Source organism: Lipotes vexillifer, unplaced genomic scaffold, assembly GCF_000442215.2.
Source record: "Lipotes vexillifer unplaced genomic scaffold, Lipotes_vexillifer_v1.1 scaffold384, whole genome shotgun sequence".
Lineage (NCBI taxonomy): Eukaryota > Metazoa > Chordata > Mammalia > Artiodactyla > Lipotidae > Lipotes > Lipotes vexillifer.
The window spans coordinates 1,134,446-1,158,962 of NW_006793498.1; the positions used below are offsets into that span (position 1 = coordinate 1,134,446).

A 24,517-nucleotide genomic window follows, 5' to 3' on the forward strand; every position below is an offset into this window, starting at 1 on the left:
TAAAAAGTATGTATTTGTCTTATGGGTATAATGGGTGATATTTATTTTTGTCTTTAAAATTTTCTTTCTCATGTCTCCAAATGAGTGTGGTAATGTGATCAGGAAAAAAAACTCAACAAATGGCATGAGGGTGATAGGTGAAGAGATTTGACATTGAAAGGAGGAATATGTTAATACACTAGTTGGAAATTTAAGTTTAATTCTACAGGGGCCACTGTAGTGTGTGATATTTAAACTGTTTAAGGAATCCTGATCATAAGGCTGAGAGGGATTGAGGGAGTTGGGCAGGACAAGGGCTCTTGCTGTGTTATGAGGCCCTGGTATAATTTTCATGGATCACTTGAAAAGTGACTTTTTATTTTAATAAAAGTTGGCAGGCAAAAAAAAAAAAAAAAAAAATCTTCCAAGAGTTTAAAGCTTAGGGACCAAAATGATGTTAGTGTTTATGATCCTGACGAATGAGGAAGAAGCTGGAGAGGAGAGACTGGGAAGGAAGATGATGCGATCAAATTTTCAATTTTGTTTTAGATGTTGGGAAGATATCTAAACAGGGAGACATCCTATAGGTAACTGTAGACTCAGGACTGAAGAAAACAGATACATCTGCTAGAGCTGATTTTAAAAGTTTTATAGATCTAAGTGAAGCTATTCAAAAAGAGTCTCAAGCTCAAGATAGCTGGGTTAGGCCTTAGAATGAGAAATAAGAATTAAAATGAGTGACACCATTTCCACCACCCCCTTTCATATTGACAAGATAAATTCTGTGACCCTAATAAACAAGAGGGCAAGTAAAAACTCTAATAAATTCATAATGTTTTGGTCCATAGCTATTGCTCACAGATAGTATTACATACAATTAAAACAAAAGAAAAACTAAAATATCCCCATTATATTTGCTATCAATAACTATCCATTTACTTAAGCAGAATGTGGCAAATATAAATTAATGCAGATTTGTAGTTAAGAGGATGGCAGGTAAGACATTAATGTTTTCACTTTCTTTGCATTTTAACTGAGAAATGCAGACTAAAATTTAAGCATGGAAAGTCTGTGCATATCTAACTTTGAAACAGTACACCACCTGCAACAGAATTTATAGGAAACCTTTACAGAAGAAGCTTATCGAGTTTCATAAATTGGTATTTATCCTTACTTTAGCTTTGGGAATATATCACAGCATGGAAAAAATAACAACTGTGGAATTGGGGACAATAAGACTGAAATCACTCTTTTACCTATTTATATCTACCTCTATATCTACATTCTAAAAATCTATTTAGTTGGTGAGATTAATTTACCAAGTACCCATACTAAAATTCAAGACAGTCCTTGTTGTTACCTTTTAAGGATACATGTTTACTACCGAAGACAACCACTTTTGAGGCTGTCATTATAGAGAAACAAGTTCTGTTTAACTATTTCTACTTTCTGTGTACATTACATATCCACAATCTGATCTTATAATGAGTAATAATACAGTCTGTATTATTTATAGCTATTAGTGTAAGACAGTGATTTCAGCAATACATTATTATTAGACTGAATGCAGACTTACTCAAAACTTTCCTAAGATTTATTATAGATTTGACTGCATTTAAAAGTAATTACAGTTGACCCTTGGACAACACGGGTTTGAACTGTAAGGGTCCACTTATACACAGATTTTTTTTCAATAAGTACAATCTACAGTACTACACAACCAGAGGCTGGCCAAATCCATGAATGTGGAACAGTGAACACGGAGGGCCGACCGTAAAGTTCTATGTGGTTTTTCCACTGCACAGGGGAAAAACCAGTGCTCCTAACCCTTGTGGTGTTCAAGGGTCAACTGTATTCATTAAGACAAATAATAAGGCATATGTTGTCATATAATTTGGCACATATGGTCACATAATGTGATCCTTCTGTAACTTATGAATGTATTATTGCAAATAATTATTTCCTAGTGATCAATAAATGAAGGGAACAGTAAAAACCCTCAAAAACAACTGAATATGGACAAATAACCACATAATTCGTCTCTACCATTCTTCCCCTCTATTATTGTCGAGGGAGTTGTAAGTGAACTTGGAGCTTTTAGAGGAATCTTTTTTTGAATTTAATTTTTTTTTTATACAGCAGATTCTTATTAGTCATCAATTTTATACACACCAGTGTATACATGTCAATCCCAATTGCCCAATTCAGCACACCACCATCTCCACCCGCCGCTGCTTCCCCCCTTGGTGCCCATACGTTTGTTCTCTACATCTGTGTCTCAACTTCTGCCCTGCAAACCGGTTCACCTGTACCATTTTTCTAGGTTCCACATATATGCGTTAATATATGATATTTTTCTCTTTCTGACTTACTTCATTCTGTATGACAGTCTCTAGGTTCATCCACATCTCTACAAATGACCCAATTTCGTTCCTTTTTATGGCTGCGTAATATTCCATCGCATATATGTACCAAATCTTTATTCATTTGTCTGTCGATGGGCATTTAGGTTGCTCCCATGACCTGGCTATTGTAAATAGTGCTACAATGAACATTGGGGTGCATGTATCTTTTTGAATTATGGTTTTCTCTGGGTATATGCCCAGTAGTGGGATTGCTGGGTCATATGGTAGTTCTGTTTTTAGTTTTTTAAGGAACCTCCATACTGTTCTCCATAGTGTCTGTATCAATTTACATTCCCACCAAGAGTGCAAGAGGGTTCCAAATATTAGTGATGTTGAGCATCTTTTCATGTGCTTCTTGGCCTGGCCATCTGTATGCCTTCTTTGGAGAGACGTCCATTTAGGTCTTCTGCCCATATTAGGATTGGGTTGTTTGTTTTTTTAATATTGAGCTGCATGAGCTGTTTATATACTTTGGAGATTAATCCTTGGTCTGATGATTCGTTTGCAAACATTTTCTCCATTCTGAGGGTTACCTTTTTGTCTTGTTTATGGTTTCCTTTGCTGTGCAAAAGCTTTGACGTTTCATTACGTCTCATTTGTTTATTTTTTTAAATTTCCATTACTCTAGGAGGTGAATCAAAAAATATCTTGCTGTGATTTATGTCAAAGAGTGTTCTTCCTATGTTTTCCTCTAAGAGTTTTATAGTGTCCATTCTTACATTCAGGTCTCGAATCCATTTTGAGTTTACTTCTGTGTATGGTGTTAGGGAGTGTTCTAATTTCATTCTTTTACATGTAGCTGTCCAGTTTTCCCAGCACCACTTATTGAAGAGACTGTCTTTTCTCCATTGTATATCCTTGTCTTCTTAGTCATAGATTAGTTGACCATTGGTGCGTGGGTTTATCTCTGGACTTTCTATCTTGTTCCATTGATCTATATTTCTGTTTTTGTGCCAGTACTAATATTGTCTTGATTACTGTAGCTTCATAGTATAGTCTGAAGTCAGGTAGTCTGATTCCTCAAGCTCCATTTTCTTCCCTCAAGACTGCTTTGGCTATTCGGGGTCTTTTGTGTCTCCATACAAATTTTAAGATTTTTTGTTCTAGTTCTGTAAAAAGTGCCATTGGTAATTTGATAGGGATTGCATTGAATCTGTACATTGCTTTGGGTAATATAGTCATTTTCACAATATTGATTCTTCCAATCCAAGAACATGGTATATCTCTCCATCTGTTGGTATCATCTTTAATTTCTTCCAACGGTGTCTTATAGTTTTCTGAATACAGGTCTTTTGTCTCCCTAGGTAGGTTTATTCCTAGGTATTTTATTCTTTTTCTTGCAATGGTAAATGGGAGTGCTTCCTTAATTTCTCTTTCAGATTTTTCATCATTAGTGTATAGGAATGCAAGAGATTTCTGTGCATTACTTTTGTATCCTGCAACTCTACCAATTTCACTGATTAGCTCTAGTAGTTTTCTGGTGGCATCTTTAGGATTCTCTATGTATAGTATCATGTCATCTGCAAACAGTGACAGTTTTACTTCTTTTCCAATTTGTATTCCTTTTATTTCTTTTTCTTCTTCTCTGATTGCCATGGCTAGGACTTCCAAAACTAAGTTGAATGACAGTGGTGAGAGTGGACATCCTAGTCTTTTTCCTGATCTTAGAGGAAATGCTTTCAGTTTTTCACCATTGAGAATGATGTTTGCTGTGGGTTTGTCACATATGGCCTTTATTATGTTGAGATAGGTTCCCTCTATGCCCACTTTTTGGAGAGTTTTTATCATGAATGGGTACTGAATTCTGTCAAAAGCATTTTCTTCATCTACTGAGATAATCACATGGTTTTTATTCTTCAACTTATTAATATGGTGTATCACATTGATTGATTTGTGTATATTGAAGAATCCTTGCATCCCTGGGATAAATCCCACTTTATCATGCTGTATGATCCTTTTAATGTGTTGTTGGATTCTGTTTGCTAGCAGTTTGTTGAGGATTTTTGCATCTATATTCATGAGTGATATTGGTCTGTAATTTTCTTTTTTTGTAGTATCTTTGTCTGGTTTTGGCATCAGGGTGAAGGTGGCCTCACAGAATGCGTCTGGGAGTGTTCCCTCCTCTGCAATTTTTTGGAAGAGTTTGAGAAGGATGGGTGTTAGCTCTTCTCTGAATGTTTGATGGAATTCACCTGTGAAACCATCTGGCCCTGGACTTTTGTTTGTTGGAAGATTTTTAGTCACAGTTTCAATTTCATTACTTGTGACTGGTCTGTTCATATTTTCTATTTCTTCCTGGTTCAGTCTTGGAAGGTTATACCTTTCTAAGAATTTGTCCATTTCTTCCAGGTTGTCCACTTTATTGGCATAGAGTTGTTTGTAGTAGTCTCTCAGGATGCTTTGTATTTCTGCAGTGTCTGTTGTAACTTCTCCTTTTTTATTTCTAATTTTATTGATTTGAGTCCTCTCCCTCTTTTTCTTGATGAGTCTGGCTAATGGTTTATCAATTCTGTTTATCTTCTCAAAGAAACAGCTTTTAATTTTATTGATCTTTGCTATTGTTTTGTTTCTATTTCATTTATTTTCTGCTCTGATCTTTATGATTTCTTTCTGCTAACTTTGGGTTTTGTTTGTTCTTCTTTCTCTAGTTCCTTTAGATGTAAGGTTAGGTTGTTTATTTGAGATTTTTCTTGTTTCTTGAGGTAGGCTTGTATAGCTATAAACTTCCCTCTTAGAACTTCTTTTGCTGCATCCCATAGGTTTTGGATCATCGTGTTTTGTCATTTGTCTCTAGGTATTTTTTGATTTCCTCTGTGATTTCTTCAGTGATCTCTTGGTCATTTAGTAACGTACTGTTTAGCCTCCATATGTTTGTGACTTTTACGTTTTTTCCCCCTGTAATTGATTTCTAATCTCACAGTGTTGTGGTCAGAAAAGATGCTTGATGTGATTTCAATTTTCTTAAATTTACTGAGGCTTGGTCTGTGACCCAAGATGTGATCTATCCTGGAGAATGTTCTGTGCACGCTTGAGAAGGAAGTGTAATCTGCTGTTTTTGGATGGAATGTCCTATCAATTAAATCTATCTGGTCTATTGTGTCATTTACAGCTTGTGTTTCCTTATTTTCTTTTTGGATGATCTGTCCATTGGTGTAAGTGAGGTGTTGAAGTCCCCCACTATTATTGTGTTACTGTCGATTTCCTCTTTTACAGCTGTTAGCAGTTGCCTTATGTATTCAGGTGATCCTATGTTGGGCACATATATATTTATAATTGTTATATCTTCTCCTTGGATTGATCCCTTGATCACTATGTAATGTCCTTCCTTGTCTCTTGTAACATACTTTATTTTAAAATCTATTTTATCTGATATGAGTATTGCTATTCCAGCTTTCTTTTGATTTCCATTTGCATGGAATATCTTTTTCCATCCCCTCACTTTCAGTGTGAATATGTCCCTAGGTCTGAAGTGGGTCTCTTGTAGACAGCATACATATGGGTCTTGTTTTTATATCCATTCAGCAAGCCTGTGTCTTTTGGTTGGAGCATTTAATCCATTCACGTTTAAGGTGATTATCGATATGTATGTTCCTATTACCATTTTCTTCATTGTTTTGGGTTTGGTTTTGTAGGTCCTTTTCTTCTCTTGTGTTTCCCACTTAGAGAAGTTCCTTTAGCATTTGCTGTAGAGCTGGTTTGGTGGTGCTGAATTCTCTTAGCTTTTGCTTGTCTGTAAAGCTTTTGATTTCTCCATCGAATCTGAATGAGATCCTTGCCGGGTAGAGTAATCTTGGTTGTAGGTTCTTCCCTTTCATCACTTTAGGTATATCATGCCACTCCCTTCTGGCTTGTACAGTTTCTGCTGAGAAATCAGCTGTTAACCTTATGGGAGTTCCCTTGTATGTTATTTGTCGTTTTTCCCTTGCTGCTTTCAGTGATTCTTGTCTTTAATTTTTGCCTATTTGATTACTGTGTGTCTCGGCATGTTTCTCCTTGGGTTTATCCTGTATGGGACTTGCTGCGCTTCCTGGACTTGGGTGGCTATTTCCTTTCCCATGGTTAGGGAAGTTTTCGACTATAATGTCTTCAAATATTTTCTCTGGTCCTTTATCTCTCTCTTCTTCTTCTGGGCCCCCTATAATGAGAATGTAGTTGCGTTTAATGTTGTCCCAGAGGTCTCTTAGGCTGTCTTCATTTCTTTTCATTCTTTTTTCTTTATTCTGTTCCATGGCAGTGAATCCACCATTCTGTCTTCCAGGTCACTTATCCATTCTTCTGCTATTGATTCCTGCTAGTGTATTTTTCATTTCAGTTATTGTGTTGTTCACCTACCTCTTTGTTTGTTCTTTAATTCTTCTAGATCTTTGTTAAACATTTCTTGCATCTTCTCGACCTTTGCCTCCATTCTTTTTCCGAAGTCCTGGATCATCTTCACTATCATTATTCTGAATTCTTTTTCTGGAAGGTTGCCTATCTCCACTTCATTTAGTTGTTTTACTGGGGTTTTATCATGTTCCTTCATCTGGTACATAGCCCTCTGCCTTTTCATCTTGTCTGTCTTTCTGTGAATGTGGTTTTTGTTCCATAGGCTCTGTAGTACTGTAGCTCCTCTTGTTTCTGTTGTCTGTCCTCTGGTGGATGAGGCTATCTCTAGAGCAATTCTGAAATTTACTGTGCTTAAGCACCACTTGGAACTTAAAAACAAAGAAACAAAACCAGTGAAAGAAAAACAGAATTGTGGGTTCCACTCCTACACATTCAGGTTTATTTGGTCTGCAGGCCACTCCGAGGAACAACTGTTTTTCAGAATCTCAAGTTCAGAAGTTTAAGAAAGGAAGAAATTGTATAGAATCCAACAGGCCACTGTCCCAGCAACCGTTCTCCTACATTGCCAACAATACCCTAATTTTGGATGGGGTATCCAAAGTACAGCCCATGTACTAGGAGAAGCTGGCAAGGCTTAACTCCAGAGGTGGGCCCTGGCTGGCTTAAGCCCTGGCACAGTCACTGCTTCAGGGATGACTTTGTAACCCAAGTGCTATCTTTTCCCTAAATGTGAATAAGGAAGTGTAAGTTCCCCATGGCAGGCACTGAACACAGAGAGAAACTATGTCCCTGATGACTTCATTAAGCTCCTCGATCAACCTGCCTACCTACAGGCTTCTCCCTAAGAGGATTTATACTTTATAAGCCAATTTGAAAAATTTTTTTAATTAATTTTTTTAGTTATTTTTGGCTGCGTTGGGTCTTTGTTGCTGCACGTGGGCTTTCTTTTTTCTAGTTGCGGCGAGTGGGGGCTACTTTTCCTTGCAGTGTGCAGGCCTCTCATTGCGGTGGCTTCTCTTGTTGCGGAGGATGGGCTCTAGGCGCGTGGGCTTCATTAGTTGTGGCACGTGGGCTCAGTAGTTGTGGCTCACGGACTCTAGAGCGCAGTCTCAGTAGTTGTGGCGCACAGGCTTAGTTGCTCCACAGCATGTGGGATCTTCCCGGACCAGGGATCGAACGGGTGTCCCGTGCATTGGCAGGCGGATTCTTAACTAGTGTGCCACCAGGGAAGCCCCTATAAGCCAATTTGAATTAATTTTTCTGGGACTTGTAACATTAATGAGCTTGGACAGAACTCTCTTAGGTACAAGACTCCCAGATGGTGCTTATCTGCTCTGACGGTGGTTCTTCTGTCCCCCAATATTTTCACCTCACCCTGTTATACCACTCGAAATGCTGCTTTTGGCTTAAAAGCACTTGCTTTAAAAAATGTATACACTTCTGGGAAGATTAAAGAGCCCGTAGACACTCGACTTTTGACATGAATTTTCCCAAGGAAAGAGTCTTTTTTCCTAATGGCAATAAGGTCAGTTATACTGTGTATATGAGAATTATGATGTATGTTAGAGAGGGAGGCAAGAGGCAAGAGTCAGAGGAAGAGTGTAATTTTAGAGAATGGGAGGTGCTGCAGAGCAGGGCACAGAGTAGCAAGAAGGCAGCAAGAGTTTGGTGAAAGCCACTGACTGATCAAAGAGGGATGAAGAAAGGGAAGAATGTAAAGAAATCAATATGTTTCTAAGTTTGGCCCAGGGTCGTAAGTACTGGCTGCTTCTAGGCTAATTTGCTTCCAGGTCCCCAAACCCAGCAACACTACAGGTTAAACAGTTTTTAATAGGCTAGCCTAGAAACTCAACCACCAACTTATAAATAATAATCCTCTTCTTAAAAACATCAACAATTCCTACTGCTGTAGAATGAAGACCCACTAAGACTTGGCCTCCTCCACTACACACTCCAATCTTTTTTTTTTAGCTTTATTTTTTATTAGTAATCTATATCAGTGTATATATGTCAATCCCAATCTCCCAGTTCATCCCACCAGCATACCCCCCGCTTTCCCCCACTGTACACACTCCATTCTTGAGCCTTACTCAAGTCATACTTGAGAGTTCATGGTTCCTCCTAAGCTCATCAGCCCCCCCCAAAAGACTCCCTTTAATGATAATCCTTTTGGAAAACATTCCAAAGTCCAGCTGGAAAAAAAATCATTCCTTTTAATAAAGTATGTTTTATCTTTTTCATGACCTTTTATTTGTTTGCTTACAAAGAATGTCATGATTATAAAATTTCTGCTTGCTTGCTAGCTAACGTCTAATAAACAACTTTCTTGAAATCAGAACAGTAACTTATTAATAATGTAGCCCCTCAAATTCTTCATATGTAGTATTTAATAGATGTGTGTTGAATAGCAAGTCAATTTTAAGTAAAATATTAAAATCCCATGAATGAGGTTGAACTCTTAAAAAATGACCTTCAAACTTTTAGAATACACCTTGCCAATAAATCATAAAATTTTATAAACATTTAAGAGATTTAGATGAGCATATATATGATGAAGTTCTAAGGAAATCAGTATTTTAAGTTTTACAGTATGCTTACAATCTAAAGTAAAATTGGTGATAGGGTTAATTTAGCTTTTAAGTTAAATTAGAATTAGCACTGCTGTTTCATGTAGTGATATGTTTATTAAAATTCATATACTACTCAAATGTGGGGTCCCTATTTCCTTTAAACATGTAATGAAATTACATACATTTTCTTTAATATTAATTTTGTTTCCTCCTTGGAAGGAAACCTACTTATCTGTAAATCATATTCAAATCTAATTATCATGTCAATTTGCAGATGGCTTAATAAAGAAAAACATTCACATGCCAAATTTAATCCAACTCTTTGGGGCCTTTTGTAATTTCGGTTAAGAAATTATGCTTCCATATTTAGCATATGCTTCCATATTTAGCAAAACTTGAAAGGAAAAAATTATACCTTATTGAAAGGTAGTCTATTATTAATAGTTATAATAGCACAAGAGTGAAATAAAACAGATGAATGATTTTTTAATAGAATAGAATTAAGAATAATTTCTTACTAAAAGAAAATACAAAATAAGAAACTAAAATGAAAACAACCCAGCTTAAAAGCCCTCAAAATCAAGAAGGGTAACAGCAAAAAGGAAGAAGCAGATGAAATGCTTACAGAAATAAGGCTTTTGGGTTGCATAAAACTTCTTTATAAAAGTCATAATGACACTGACAGCTGCCCACTTCATCGGCTGTTCACTGTTTACCAGGAACCTATCTTTGAAATTTTACCAGGAAGGTGATACTTCCTCTAGGCTTCCATAATAACTGTGTCTACTGTCATATTTACAACACTGCATTATAACTATGACTATTACTAACATTGTAAAAGCCTCTTCAATGTTGTCTCTGCATCTGTCCTCATCCTACTCTGGTCACAATGATCTTGTGTCTGATCATGTGCCTACTCTGGTCAAAATCCTCCACTGGCTTCTCAGAAAAGTCAGAGTATGACCTATAATGCCCGCTCATAGACTCCCTACCATTAAAGCCCTGACTTCATTTATTATTCCTCCCTTTGCTCATGCCGCCCCAGCCATAGCGGCCTTCGTCTTGTACAGTAAATTTAACAAGCATGCTCCTGCCTCAGGGCCTTTGCACCTACTGTTTCTGCTTTTTGAAACACTCTTCTCCCCATATTCACTTCCTTTGGGTCTCTGTTCAGATGTCACCTGACTGCCCTATATAAAATAGCACTAGCTGTCCCTCGCCCTAGTACTCCCTAATCCTTTTATCCAGTTTTATTTTTTCTCCATTGTGCTTATCACTATCTAACATATGATATACTGATGTGTTTATCTGCTTTTAGAATCTCTTTTTCTGCTAGAATGTAAGCTGCACGGAGGCAAGGACTTTTTGTTCACTTGTATCCTGAGTGCCTGGCACAGAGTTCAACAAATACCTGTTAAATGAACGAATACTCTGTTTAAGTGCAGTTCACACCCAGAAAATTTTGAATCCTGATATACTGTGTAGTTACTAATCTTTGGAACATAGTAAGCACTGAACAAATGTTTTTGAATTAGGAAGATAAAGGTAGTCAAATCCTGCATTGAAAATACATAAAAATGAAAAAGGTGAAAGTGTGTATCTATAGAATTATATTTTGGCACATACCTGTTTGAATTCTGAATCTTTTCCCACCATAACTTGAAGACTGTAAATAACTGGATCACCTTTCATTGGCTGTAAACACTCCCATGTAATTTCACAAACGTGATCATTTACTTTCTCTATTTTGGGGGCTGTAGAGAACAAATATAAATAAAATCTGCTCTACTTGATTTTTAATGTGGCACATCACACAGACACTTGTTTCAATAAAAATCAACAGACTTTAAAACATAGTTACAAACTTCAAATAAATGTTAGTGAATTTTTGAAATTTTCAGAGAAATGGTCAGTGGCTAACTGTTATCATCTTCAGGCCATACAATCTACAAGCACTCTAATGGCCAGACTGATTAAAAGATCTGTAAAGATAAGTACTATTTTCCCTGAGCTAAAAAAAGCCAATGGCAGTTCTACAACATCTTTTATGGTACTTCAAAGAGCATAACTAGAACATGAAATTTTATAATTTAAGAAATCTTCTAAGAGAATGAGTTGAAAAGTACACCTAGCTGCCTGACCACATATATGACTGCCTCACTCAATAGTGGGGTACAAAGGTGTTAAAATCAGCAATCTTCTCAAGGTAAAGAGACACTAAACCAGATGAGGGAACAGAAAAATAACTCAGTGAAATCCATCAGCATTATTAGAAAGACTATTCAAAGAACAGTCTTGCTAACTATGGATCTGCTTAACAAATGATACATTCAAGTATATGATCCAGGACACTGTACTAGAAATCTTTGTGATTTGTCCTCAGAGGGTGAGGAATTTTAGTATTTTTTACTTTCCAGGGTCATTTTAAAGTAAGAACCCTGCTGAAATTAGTTTTAAATATATAATATATACACAGATGTGTGTGTGTGTATGTAAATTTGATTTAAAAATTCAAGTTAACTACGTATTTATTTATGTTTTGCTAAGCAGATGACCTGGCTCTCTTGCTGAAATCCAAATGAAAACAGCAATGACTCAAAACAACCAGAATTGTGATTTTTTTTCTTTAAGTAACAATAGTGGAAACAGCAAACAACCCTATTAGAAAACTAGCCAACCTATTCAATGTAGTAATTTTATGTTTATTAAAAAGATCAGTGACAAAAACCAGCACTTGTCTGATTATCAATATGCCAGATAAAATATTTTTAATATTTTTAAAATATTTTATTATTAAGTGAAAGTCCCAGTAGGTAGGCTTGTCTAATTTCCTTCTTATAATTTAAATGTTAGACACATCCTGGATGATAATTTTTTTTTTTTTTGCGGTACATGGGCCTCTCACTGTTGTGGCCTCTCCTGTTGCGGAGCACAGGCTCCAGACACACAGGCTCAGCGGCCATGGCTCACGGGCCCAGCCGCTCCGCGGCATGTGGGACCTTCCCGGACCGGGGCACGAACCTGTGTCCCCTGCATCAGCAGGTGGACTCTCAACCACTGTGCCACCAGGGAAGCCCCCTGGATGATAAATTTTAATAGTACAAAAGTACTTTATGAAAAGTGCATTTATTATTAAAGAAAATAACTTGAGGATGTATAACTTACCTTTCAGGGCAGCTGGGACAGATTTTGGAGTAGTGAAAATATATTCTTGGGAAAGAGGACCTTCCCCCGCTTCATTACAAGCTTGAATACAGAATTTATAAGATGTCGACTCATTAAGTCTTTGTACTTTGTATGTATGGCATGGACCTCTGTACAGGGATATAAACCTAAAATGGAAATGACTCCTATGAAAAATAAACCTTGACTACCTTATGAAAAACGTTTAAAAACCACTAAAAAAAAAATACAGTTCGGACATTATTTAGGAGTAATAAGTTACTCCTAGGAATAATAAGTTACTCCTAGAATTTAATGCCAGGAATGGTTTGTCACACAATAAATCTGTGTTTTTTCGGCAGATGATGAAAATCACAGAATTAGTAAATTTCCCAATTTGACATGGTTTCCTGAAAATTTATTGCTAAATTTTTCTCTTCAGGCTTCTGGTATAAGCTTTGTTTCTGACTGCTGTTTTTTAATGTTTACATTTTAAAGGATACTCAGTACATCACAATTTTCAATATAAATTATTTCTAACTAGAGTCATAGGCATACAATTTGTCACATTAAAAAAAAGGATTCCCTTTCCCAGGCATAATTTTAATTTATTTTCTTAAGATTTACATAACAGTATGAGATAATCTATAATTTCCCATAAATTATCCACTTGAACTGTTCAATGGAAAGTTTAACATCATATATGTTATCCATATGCTGAATGTTCCCCAAATTTTTGATGGCTAGTTAAAAAATTTTTGGAAACTGAGGAATGAATAATGAATACTCATATAGTTCTAACAGTCTTAAAACTGTAGTTAGATTAAAAAATGAAGAAATATTTAATGATCTTTAGTAAGAGTATTTCCAAGAAGCAGTAATTAGATAAGCCTTGCCTTTTGAATCTCCAATTTTTTTTTTTTTTTTAAATGATAGGAAAACAACCAGTGGCAAAACCACTGTTGAAAAAAGCTGAACGATGATAAAACCTGTGCTCAGGGAACAGCTGAGGTAGCATTCTGACATGATCCCACAGCAAGTGTAAAGAGTTGTGAAAAGTCAAAAGAAAGCAACTAAAGATATTAAATTGATTTAATGCATTAAGTTTATATGGTAAATTTACAGTATCATAAAACGTTTTAATTTATTTATTTTCCACAGCCAAAGACCATAAGCCATACCCCACACCCTACAACAATTCTCTAGATGCTAGCTAAATATTAATTACGGCTAAAGTTCTAAAATAAGAATATAAACTAATATAATCTATACTTAATAGAATCTTTGTTCTATTATCTTTCAACCAAACACCAATTAAACCTGTTTCCAGTAAAACCTTCTTGCACTACCCCAAATGTAAATGCTAGAAAGGGGATAAAAATAACTTAAAGAATTAATTAACCTAACAGTAACAACATATATTAAAGATAAATGGCTATACCAAAAACCTGTGGCAAGGCAAAGAATTTCCTTCCAGAGATAAGGCTACAAACAGTACATAAAATTCTGCTAGGAACAAAGGCGAACATTCATAGAGGCACAGATTTCAGGAAATGATCAATACTATTTGCTCTGGGTAATGCTCTTACTGTTGATACAGTATGTTTAATTCTGTATGCTATTTTAAATGTGTAAGTACTTCTGATAGAGAGTACTTATATACAAGTACCTTCAATATTCCATTATTAAATACTTGGCTAAGATACAAACCCAACACAAAAAATAAAGTAATCTTCGGAAATACTGTCCCTGGTACTCTGAATCTATCAGACATACAAATTATTTCTAATAAATTGAGTGAAAAAGCAAACAAAAAAGAAAACCCAACCAAAAAAACCCCAAATTCTTAAAAGATTAGAGTAACAGCTGTGAAAGATATATGGCATTGTTTATTTTGGATATAATATCAATAAATTACCCCAGACTGGAATTTGAATAATTTACACCACAATTATTTTGAGTAACACTATAATTCAAATGCATGATTTAGTGGGGTAAAATATGGCATGGATGTAACAAGACTGTAAAGGATGGTAGCAGAGAAGAACCTGAGTAGCCAGGGGACTGGACTATTTATTCAGAGAGTCTAAGATCTGATGGTGAGGAAGTAAACTACTGCATTCACTTAGTGTGCAGGCCCTGTGAGGGTGTGGAGGAGGGTGAGATATAATCCCTGCCTTCAAGGATCTCAAAGGCCTTAAGCCAATCAATGATTTACTGTAAAAACTGCCTCCTGCTGGAAATAAGCACTGAAGAGATTATTTTGTAGCACAGATTACGTTTCTTTTACTAGCTTGAAGAGAGGAAATGGGTTAGAGATGAGAGCCAAATAATAGTTCCCCTAATTTTTTCTCTCTTGTATCACCCTCCCAATCATAAACAGAAAATCTTTATTATGTCTTCTGACATTTCAAAAATGGCATACTTAAATTATTTCTTATGAGACTTCTCTGTTTTTTAAAACTTAATTTATTTCTATTAAAAAAATTTATGTACTTAAGACCTGAGAAACTATATAAAGAAGCAATTAGAAACAGCTACCTTCCATTCTTATCCTCCATCTGAAGGTGGTACTGAACAGAATCTGTCGACAATGTCTTTGGGGCTCCTTCTCCCCACTTCAGTTTAAGGTTCTGGTGGCTGAAGGCAACACATTCCAGACGAGGTGGATCAGGAGGGAGGGGTTTAGTTTTTAATTTTATCATGTGGCTGAAAGGACCAGCTCCAAGGCTATTCAAGGCTTGAATTCGTATTCTAAGTGCCATATTAAAAAGAAAGAAAAAGTTTAGTTTATGATTATTCTATTTAAAGTGTCCCTCTGGTCTAGGCAAAAATTAACATAGTTTTTACTGTGTACCTGTATGTTGTATCTGGTTGCAAATTGTCTAGAATGTAGCTTGTAACCTTTCCCACAGTCAAGGGCTGTTTATCTCCAAAGTCTATGCTGTAGGCAAGGATTTCTGAACCATGATCACAAGGCTTTTCCCAGCTTACTGCAAGGCATGTAGACGGTGAATAACTGGGATTTTCTATATCATCATCACTTACTTCTTGAAGACAAGTCACAATACCAGGAACTGACGGTGGAGTCACACAGGCTACTACTTCGCTGAAAGGGCCTGCACCCACAGTACTGAGAGCCTACAAATGAACAGAGCCCAAAAGGTAAAGACGCGACCATGAAAATGCTCACAAGACGCAAAGCTCTGGATAGAGTAGTGACAAGGCCCTGACCGCCTTTACCTGGACTCTGCAATAATAGGTAGTTGCTGGTGAAAGTCCTTTTAATTCATAACTGAGACCGGGCCCACAGTAACATATCTGCATACTTCCTTCAACTCCTCCCCACTCCAATCGATATTCAGTGACATCAGTTCCATTACTCAAAGGGACCTTTAAATTAAGAAAAGGATAAAGGTCTTAAGTCCTGACATGATTAAATAGCTTTGGGGCACAAATGTTCTTTACCTGAGCATATAAAAAACTGAATTGTTTTTGGATTTTTAAAAAATGTTTTAACAGAATTTAAACTGTTCAATGTTACATTTTTATTCATTTCTGAATTTAAGATCTGTCAAAAAGTATAACTTTGTTTTCAATTAGAAGTAGAAATATGACTGAATCACTTTAGAAAGAGTACTTTAATGTAAATATACTTCAAAACAATTCTATTAAGTAATATAGATGTTAAATCGTACAAGGACATTTTCTTTGTTAAATTTCAAAGGAAAACGAAAATGTAATTATCATTGTTATTACTATATGCAATAAATATACTAGAGATAATAAACATAAGAGAAATAGTATTATACTAACTCCTATGAATGTTTGCTCTGAACATTAAGCTCACCGTGGCTAAATAGCTCAGTACCGAGACAAACCCTTTGATAAAATACAAAGCACATCACGAACAAGAATCTAAATACCTGTAATGTAAATATACCTTATTTAAATGCTTCAAAGAGAAAAAAGAATTCATTTTTTACCAAGTGAATTTAACTAGGATTTACTCTTTGTATAATTTATGGAGATGAAATGCATAGTGTCTTTATTCTTTTACATAAACTGTTTTAATCACTTAAACATAAGTCAAGGAAATTACAATACCTCCCAATTCACTTGTGCACAAGTTGCAGATCTCCATGTAACTTGAGGGGGCTTGCACTGATCTGGTGGTCCAGGGGCTGTAGTAATATCACATTTTTCTGAAAATGGTCCAAACTAGAAAAACAAATATTAACCAGTGTTTTCATTTTTCACCTACCAACTGCACAGCTCTCCATAAATATTCACAAAAAATCAAATTCATCATCCCTTCCCTTTAAGACTAATTGGACATAATAAAATTCTAAAAGAAATCACAGAAAGTAAAGATTTAATTAATGATCATGGAAGTAAATATGTGGGGTGTTTTAAAGTTTCATTTACTGTAGTTTCTTCTCTTGCCCCTTTATTACTTCATGAATTGGTTTTTGTAAAAAGGGCGGGGCATTCAGCAATTGGGTTAGTCAAATAAATAAGAAAAAGTTCTGTGAAGAGTGAAGAAATGGATACCAATTAAAGGCATGAGAGGTGATGGGCATAAATTATATCTTAAAATTTAGAATGACGTACGCAAGGAATACCAACAAAGTATATAAAACTGACATGTAAGAAATTTAAGAGTAAGTTTACAGATATAATGAACTCAGTTGGAGAACGAGACATAAAACACAGCACAGTTTACTAAAACCTGAAATAATGGGGAGAGACTTGTCAGTTTAACTTTAATTATACTGTAGTTTAAAGAAACACAGTGCTAACTCAGTTAAAGTAAGAAATCACTGCTTTGTCCTTAGAGAAGTTTTAATTCAGAGAGACGGTAGGTGTCACAGCTGGGTGGAAAGGGCGCTGGCGCTGGGGTCTGAGGAAGTGGCTGGCCTCCACCACTTCTTTGTCTGTGTGACTGCTGGGGCAGCTATTAGCTTTTCTGAGCCCCAGCTTCCTCAGCAGTAAAATGGAGACATCACCTGTTTTGTCCATTTTATGGAGTTGTACATACATAATATTTTTTTTAAAAAACCCACACAAAACCAGAATGCTTAGAATGTAAGTTTTCTCCTTTAGGCAAAAAATGAATCACAACTAGTTGCAAACAGAAAGTAAATGCTGCATTTAACCAGCCTCAAAACACTTAATAACTCTAAGTATTTCATTTTATGATTATGTTTCTGCTTTTTACAAAGTAAACCCTATTAGCACTGCCTGAAAGGCAAGCTTTAGCTTAGCTAAAGTCCAAAGTGTCACATATTGTAAGTGGGGTTTGAAAATACTGAGATTCTATAATAATTAAGTTATGGTATACACTGACTTCTCTCTTATTTATCAACAGAGGCTTATTAAAAATTGTAAAATTTGGAGTTGCATGTTGAAAGCAAAATGGTCAAATAATGGGTACAATGACGTATGTTACATGAAATACCACTGTGATTATAATTCAGTCAGCTCCATCTTCGTACCCCCATTTTGTTAGCTGCACGCAGTCTGAAGCTGTAAGTCTTTCCAGGAAGAAGGCTGCTCACTGTACATTCCACTTCAGAACCTTGGTAAACTTCTCTGGGTTCATCTCTTTCTACAGGAGACATTTCCACACCATAGCAAGAAATGGGTGATCCACCATTGACCAAAGGGGGTCCTAAAGGTGGAAAGATTCATGCAATTTAGCAAGAGGAATATATTTAATACTAACTTAATTAAAATTTATTACCAAAATGAAAATTACCCCATCGTAACTGTATTTCTTTTGCTTTGGGTCTACCCTGTAATCTGGGAGGGAGGCATGGGCCAGGAGGCACAGCTGGAGTCTGCACAAGTAAACATTCAGATACCTGCCAAAACAAAAGCAAAAACAAAACGAAAATGCCCCAAGCCAAATAATCAGACTGCTTTTGTTAGAGGAAATTAAGACAAACACAAAGATGGCACCAAATAATTTGAAACTGTACTTGACTATCAACAGAAAAGGAATAAAGTTCTGAATAAAATCAAACCCAATTAAATCATTAAAACTCAAATTTTATACAGGCAAATAAAATAGACATGTATTATGTGACTACTAGATACAAAGAAAGTTACCAGAACCCCCCCCCCCAAAAAACTCTCTTTTCTTCTTTCCATAATTAAAAAAACCAAAAAAAACAACAAAAAAACCCCTCCATATAACCTAATGGACATTATTTTTGATCATGTCCAAATGGCTCTACAAACCTCTTCTAAAAAAGGATGTTTTAACATTCTGTAAATGCTAACTGCTGTGTTTTCAGGAGGTTTAGACTACTTTGTCCACCTGACTGTATTTTTAACCTAAACATTAATTTTTTATTAAAAAAAAATCTTTCCTTCTTTCTTTCACCCTAAAAATAATTAAAAAATCAGGTAAGTTTTCCCAAGTATTTGGCATCTTTCCAGGTATTTGGTATTACTTTTAATTTCTATGCTATTAAAAAAAAAAATCTTTTAGTTTTATTTTAAAAAACTTTCTCTTAAAAACACTGACACAGGGCCTCCCTGGTGGCGCAGTGGTTGAGAGTCCGCCTGCCGATGCAGGGGACGCGGGTTCGTGCCCCGGTCTGGGAGGATCCCACATGCCGCGGAGCGGCTGGGCCCGTGAGCCATGGCCGCTGAGCTTGCGCGTCCGGCAACGGGAAAGGCCACGACAGTGAGAGGCCCACATATCGCAAAAAAAAAAAAAAACACTGACACAAACTCAGTGCCATATTCATTATCTACACTGTATTAAGGTTTACACTTAAACTTTTTCCAAACATAAATAAAATATTTGGTCATCACCTTATTCAGAAAGGCATTCATATAAGAGTACTATGCTTTTTTTGGTGGGGGGGAGGGGAGTGGAGGTTTGCATTTTTTTTAAATCTAGGAAGATTTTCTTATTAAAGAAAATGAAGCAATTGGATCCAAAGCCTGTTGGGCAGGACTTGCAACTCAGTTTCACAGTACTCTCATTTTCAACAAAATGCTTATAATTCATTAAAAAACCCTACTTTCATTGCATTAAATCCCACTTGAAAAATAATAACAATTATGAATGCTCCAAGAAACATTCTTGGTTGAATTCATTAAAAAACAAAAAAATCACTTCTATTAATGAAACATACTTCTCCAGAACATTACAAATGTCTCACATATAATCAATGGCGCATATAAGTCCATTTTGGTTTTGGGGTCTCTAATAAGTGAAATAATTGCCAAACTTTTCTGAAATAAGTGGATATTTAGAATTTGTATTTAAACAGTAAATGGTATTTTATGGTTTGTCCTGATACACATAATTTACAGTGCACTAAATAAGCCTATGATTATTTTGTTTCTATTTTTGTTAGGTAGGGTTATTATTGAGCATCATCCTAAAATTTATCTTTATAAAATTGTCTGCAATGTTTTCATGTATTTATTCTCCCAAAGCTAAACAGCAACCAGACATAGATATTCACTGAATTTTGACCATAAGCTAAGTACTATATGTATTAGAATAGTCTGGTCACTATAAATTTAACCACCTGCGTTATACATTTATGATTTATTTCAATATTTGAGGTGGCATCTGATGATCTCATCTCATTTGACCAAACTTGGAAAAAAAAAATCTGCATGTAAGTATTACCGCACTCTGTCCTCCATCACTGATGCAGTAAACTCGAAAACGATAGAAACAGCCTGGATTCAGTCGATCGCAAAGATGTTCCCTAGTAGCTCCACTGTATATCATATCCCACTTGTTTCCTGTAAGGTGAAGAATTATGTTCAATCAGCTACCAGGTAATGTTTAACATTTTGGTATCATGGACACAGCAGGTATCCTAGCTTCACTAGGTAAGTGTTTATGTAATTTGTCAGAAACAATTTAAGCCTGTTTTGAGTTTCCTGGAAATGATCTAATTTTCTTTATGTGTGCAGCTTCCTAGACAAATTTGCATGGCTCTGTTGAAGTGAAATATCTCTGTAATTCTATACAGACTTTGGCGTAGATTGATAATTTACTTTTAATTAAATATTTTAAATGTGTTTACTGGGCCGGTAATAACATTATAACACACAAAGAATAAAAGAACCAATACCATAGGAAGTTTAGTCTTAATTAAAAGACATCCTTATTTTTTGCAAGGAAATAGGCCATTTGATAGAAATAAAGATTGTTAAATGTGTGATTCAAGAATGAATTTTACTAGGCAAAGAATTTATTACTAAAACTAGTATAATGTAAGTTAAATTTTAGAAGATGGTTTTTCTGATACATCTGGGTATAAATCTAACTGAGTAAGCTAACCTTCAGAAGACTTTAGGTATACTGGAACTGAGTAGTGCAAACAAAGGAGGGAAAAAAATAAGAAAATAATATAGCTATACAGCAGTGCTGCATTTGAGTCACTGTATTTCTGGAGATTACAACTTAAAGTGGGTCATAATAGACAAAATCTTAAATGCTACAAACAAAAGAAAAAATCAAGAGGAAAAAAAAGATTATACAAAATTTAAAATCATGAAGAGTAAAGGTAGACTGGTATAAATATCAATTTTTTAATAGATATTCTTACCATTAGAACCTTCTGCCATCTCTACTACATATTTATTGATGGCTGCCCCTCCATTGTCTTTTGGTGGGTCTATCCAAAGAAGCAAAAGTGTTATTAGGCAGAGTATATACAATTAAAAAAATCACATAACCTCATAATAGACAGAATACCAAACTCAGGATTGCTCTAAAAGAAAAAAGAATCACCTGCAATGATTTTTAAAAAAAGTTAAATCCAGCATCTCATTTACTCTCGTTTTTGCATAAGGTAGTACATAAGCAGGTGCTCAATTAGTTTTTGTTTTAAATGAATAAGTGATTTTAATTTCTCGTGAAAACCAGGATGACAAGAAACTGTAGCTACAAGTTCAGTAATCTTTCATTTCACACATTGCTGCCCCTGCTCAAAGTTCTACAGTGGACCCCAAGTTCTTCCTCCATCAAATCTGGACTTAGTATGTGTGACTACAAAGCCATCCTCAAACAGTAAATGAGTCTCACATTTCTTATTGAACTTACTTGAGCTAACAAATTTATTCAAGTATCTTAAAAATGATCTAAATATTCAAATCATTTTAATCAAATATAAAAGTAATGATACACAAGTATGCATCATATCTTACCCCAAGTTATTTTAAAACTATGTGAATGTATCTTTCCTTTAACTGAGGGCTTTACAGGTACTCCTGGTTTATCAGGGCATGTAGTAAATTCGACTACTTCACTTGGATTACTTTTACCTTCTGAGTTATAAGCAATAACCTATGATGAGAACACAAAGACATAAAATAATTAATGTTTGATACCTAATGATAAACATAAATGATTTATGTGAGAATTGCTTGTCTTCAAAAGGGACTCAGCATTAAAAACAAAAAGGGATCCATCTATGGATCCATCTACGTCCCTATATTACACTAATATGTATAAAATAGATAACTAATGAGAACCTGCTGTATAGCACAGGGAACTGCACTTCGCTGTACAGTAGAAACCAACACAGTATTGTAAAACAACTATACCCCAATTTAAAAAATAAATAAAAACAAAAACAAAAAAAAGGGACTTAGCATATATGAAGAAAATTCAGGTATAAAATAATCCCCTTTTAGAATCAGTCTTGAAAATACAAGTATAAGTCTAACATTTTGATACTAAACAAGAGTCATCACTGGAACAAGCTATAATCTGGTGATGGGCTTTAGGCTTGCTTTAACTTATTCTTTTACTATTCTTCAGGGGTTTAAAAAAATGCCCACAAATTCTCTGAATTTCCTCTCTTTGAAAGATAAAGGTTAATTCCTCTTCCCTTTGAACTGTACTTAATGACTTGCTTTTAACAAACAATGTAGAAGAAATGATGGTATGTGTAGCTTCCCTATGGAGAAGCCCATGTGGTGAGGAACTAAAACCTCTGACCAAGAGACAGCAAGGAGCTGAGGACTCGTGGCAAAAAGTTCACTTGAGTGAACTTGAAAGCACATCCTCCAGCCACAGTCAAGCCTTCAGAGGACTGTAGCCCCAGCTGACATCTTGACTGCAACCTCATACAAACCCTGCATCAGAACCATCCAGCCAGGCTTGTCCTGAATTCCTGACCCACAGAAACTGTGAGATAAATAAATGTTCATTTTTTCAAGCTAAGTTGTGCAACAATAGATAAATAAAATTCATATTTATAATAATTTATACTTATTCAATATATTTTTTACTTTAGAAATTTAATTACATATATATTTAAAAATTTTTATTTATTTTACTTATTTTTGATCGCATTGGGTCTTGGTTGCTGCGCCATGGGCTTTCTCTAGTTGCGGTGAGCGGGGGCTACACTTCGTTGAGGTGTGCAGGCTTCTCATTGCGGTGGCTTCTCTTGTTGCAGAGCATGGGCTCAGGGCACACGGGCTCAGCAGCTGTGGCATATGGGCTCAGCAGCTGTGGCTCGCGGGCTCTAGAGCGCAGGCTCAATAGTTGTGGCGCACGGACTTAGCTTCTCCGCGGCATGTGGGATCTTCCCAGAGCAGGGCTCGACCCTGTGTCCCCTGCATTGGCAGGCGGATTCTTAACCACTGAGCCACCAGGAAAGCCCTGTGTTTATATTTTTACCTATCTCTTCTACTGAACTTAAAGTTCCTCAAGTCCAATATCAAACTTGATATGATTTTTTTCTCCAAACCTGCTCCATCTCTGTTCTTCCCCATCAGTAAAAAGCACTACTACCATTAACCTAGTTACTCAAGCCAAAATTCTAGAAGGATCTTTGATCCTTTCTCTAAACCTATTTGTCAAATCTCTTAGTAAATCCTGTACTCTACCTCCACTTCTCTGTTTTCTATACCTACCACAACCTTAGTTAAAGCCTCCTTTATTTGATGTTTGCTGAATGACTGTAACATACTACTAATTAGTTTCTCAGCTTCCATTCCTTTCCTTAACCTCATCTATTCTCTACATGGCAGCCAGAGGGACTTTATCACTTCTCAGCTTCATGGCTTCTCATTTTACCAGATAAAATCTAAATTCTTATCTACAAAGCCCTATGTGATTCCACCCCTGACTACCTCCACTCGAAAGGTTCGAAAGGTTCGGGTCTTTTACGTTAGCAGTTATTTCCTTTGCCTGGAATGTTCTTTTTAATCTTGACATGCCACCTCCTTCTTGTTATTCAGATCTGTTTAAATGTCATTTCCAAAAAGACTTCCTCAACTACCCAGTCATTCTGTCAACTCACCCTATTTTAGTTAACTTGCATAGCACTTATCACTATCTAATATTTGTTTGCTTGTCTGTCGTCTATTCCTTCCACTAGGATATTAGCTGTTTTGATCACTATTGAATTCTTATTGTTTAGAAGAGTGCTTATCATAGAGCAGATGCTCAATAATTATTGGCTGAATGAATGAGCCACAGGTGGGGACCACTATGACGTGACACTACAGACGAGGATCTAAATAAATCTATTACCCCAAATAACTCATGCAACCCATGAGAACTCAGTAAAATTTAGTGCAATTGTTCAGTTTTGCTCAGGCTTCCTCATCAGTCCTCCCACATATTCAGATAGAATTTCAGGATGTTTTCTCACTCTGCTGCTTTACAAATTAGACTACAAAGGGGGTCAAAACACTTTCAACATAGTACACAGTGTTTACTTAAACCTCACAACTAGAGGAAGATTTTTTTAAAAAACAAGTATAGTTGATGTATAATATAAGTTAACAGGGTGTACAATATAGTGATTCACAATTTTTTAAGGTTATACTCCATTTATAGTTATTATAAAATATTTTCTATATTCCCCGTATTGTACAATATCTTTTTTAAAAAAGAAACATTTATTTATTTATGGCTGTGTTGGGTCTTCATTGCTGCGCACGGGCTTTCTCTAGTTGCAGCGAATGGGGGCTACTCTTGTGGTGCACGGGCTTCTCATTGCTGTGGTTTTTCTTTGTTGTGGAGCACAGGCTCTAGGCGTGCAGGCTTCAGTAGTTGTGGCACACGGGGTC

General features: G+C 35.9%; 1 protein-coding gene across 3 annotated transcripts in view; it reads right to left on the reverse strand.

The window, feature by feature from the left end:
• Positions 1-24,517, reverse strand: part of FNDC3A (fibronectin type III domain containing 3A) — a 169,223-nt gene that overhangs the window by 4,006 nt on the left and 140,700 nt on the right. For all 3 annotated transcript variants that reach the window (XM_007466430.1, XM_007466429.1, XM_007466431.1), the window contains 11 exons: positions 21,635-21,773; positions 21,034-21,102; positions 20,103-20,221; positions 18,204-18,309; positions 17,941-18,116; positions 16,550-16,663; positions 15,686-15,835; positions 15,300-15,583; positions 14,984-15,196; positions 12,446-12,612; positions 10,907-11,034 (listed from right to left, as the gene is read on the reverse strand). In XM_007466430.1, the coding sequence (XP_007466492.1) occupies positions 10,907-11,034; positions 12,446-12,612; positions 14,984-15,196; positions 15,300-15,583; positions 15,686-15,835; positions 16,550-16,663; positions 17,941-18,116; positions 18,204-18,309; positions 20,103-20,221; positions 21,034-21,102; positions 21,635-21,773 (1,665 nt within the window). The remainder of the gene's footprint in view (positions 1-10,906; positions 11,035-12,445; positions 12,613-14,983; positions 15,197-15,299; positions 15,584-15,685; positions 15,836-16,549; positions 16,664-17,940; positions 18,117-18,203; positions 18,310-20,102; positions 20,222-21,033; positions 21,103-21,634; positions 21,774-24,517) is intronic.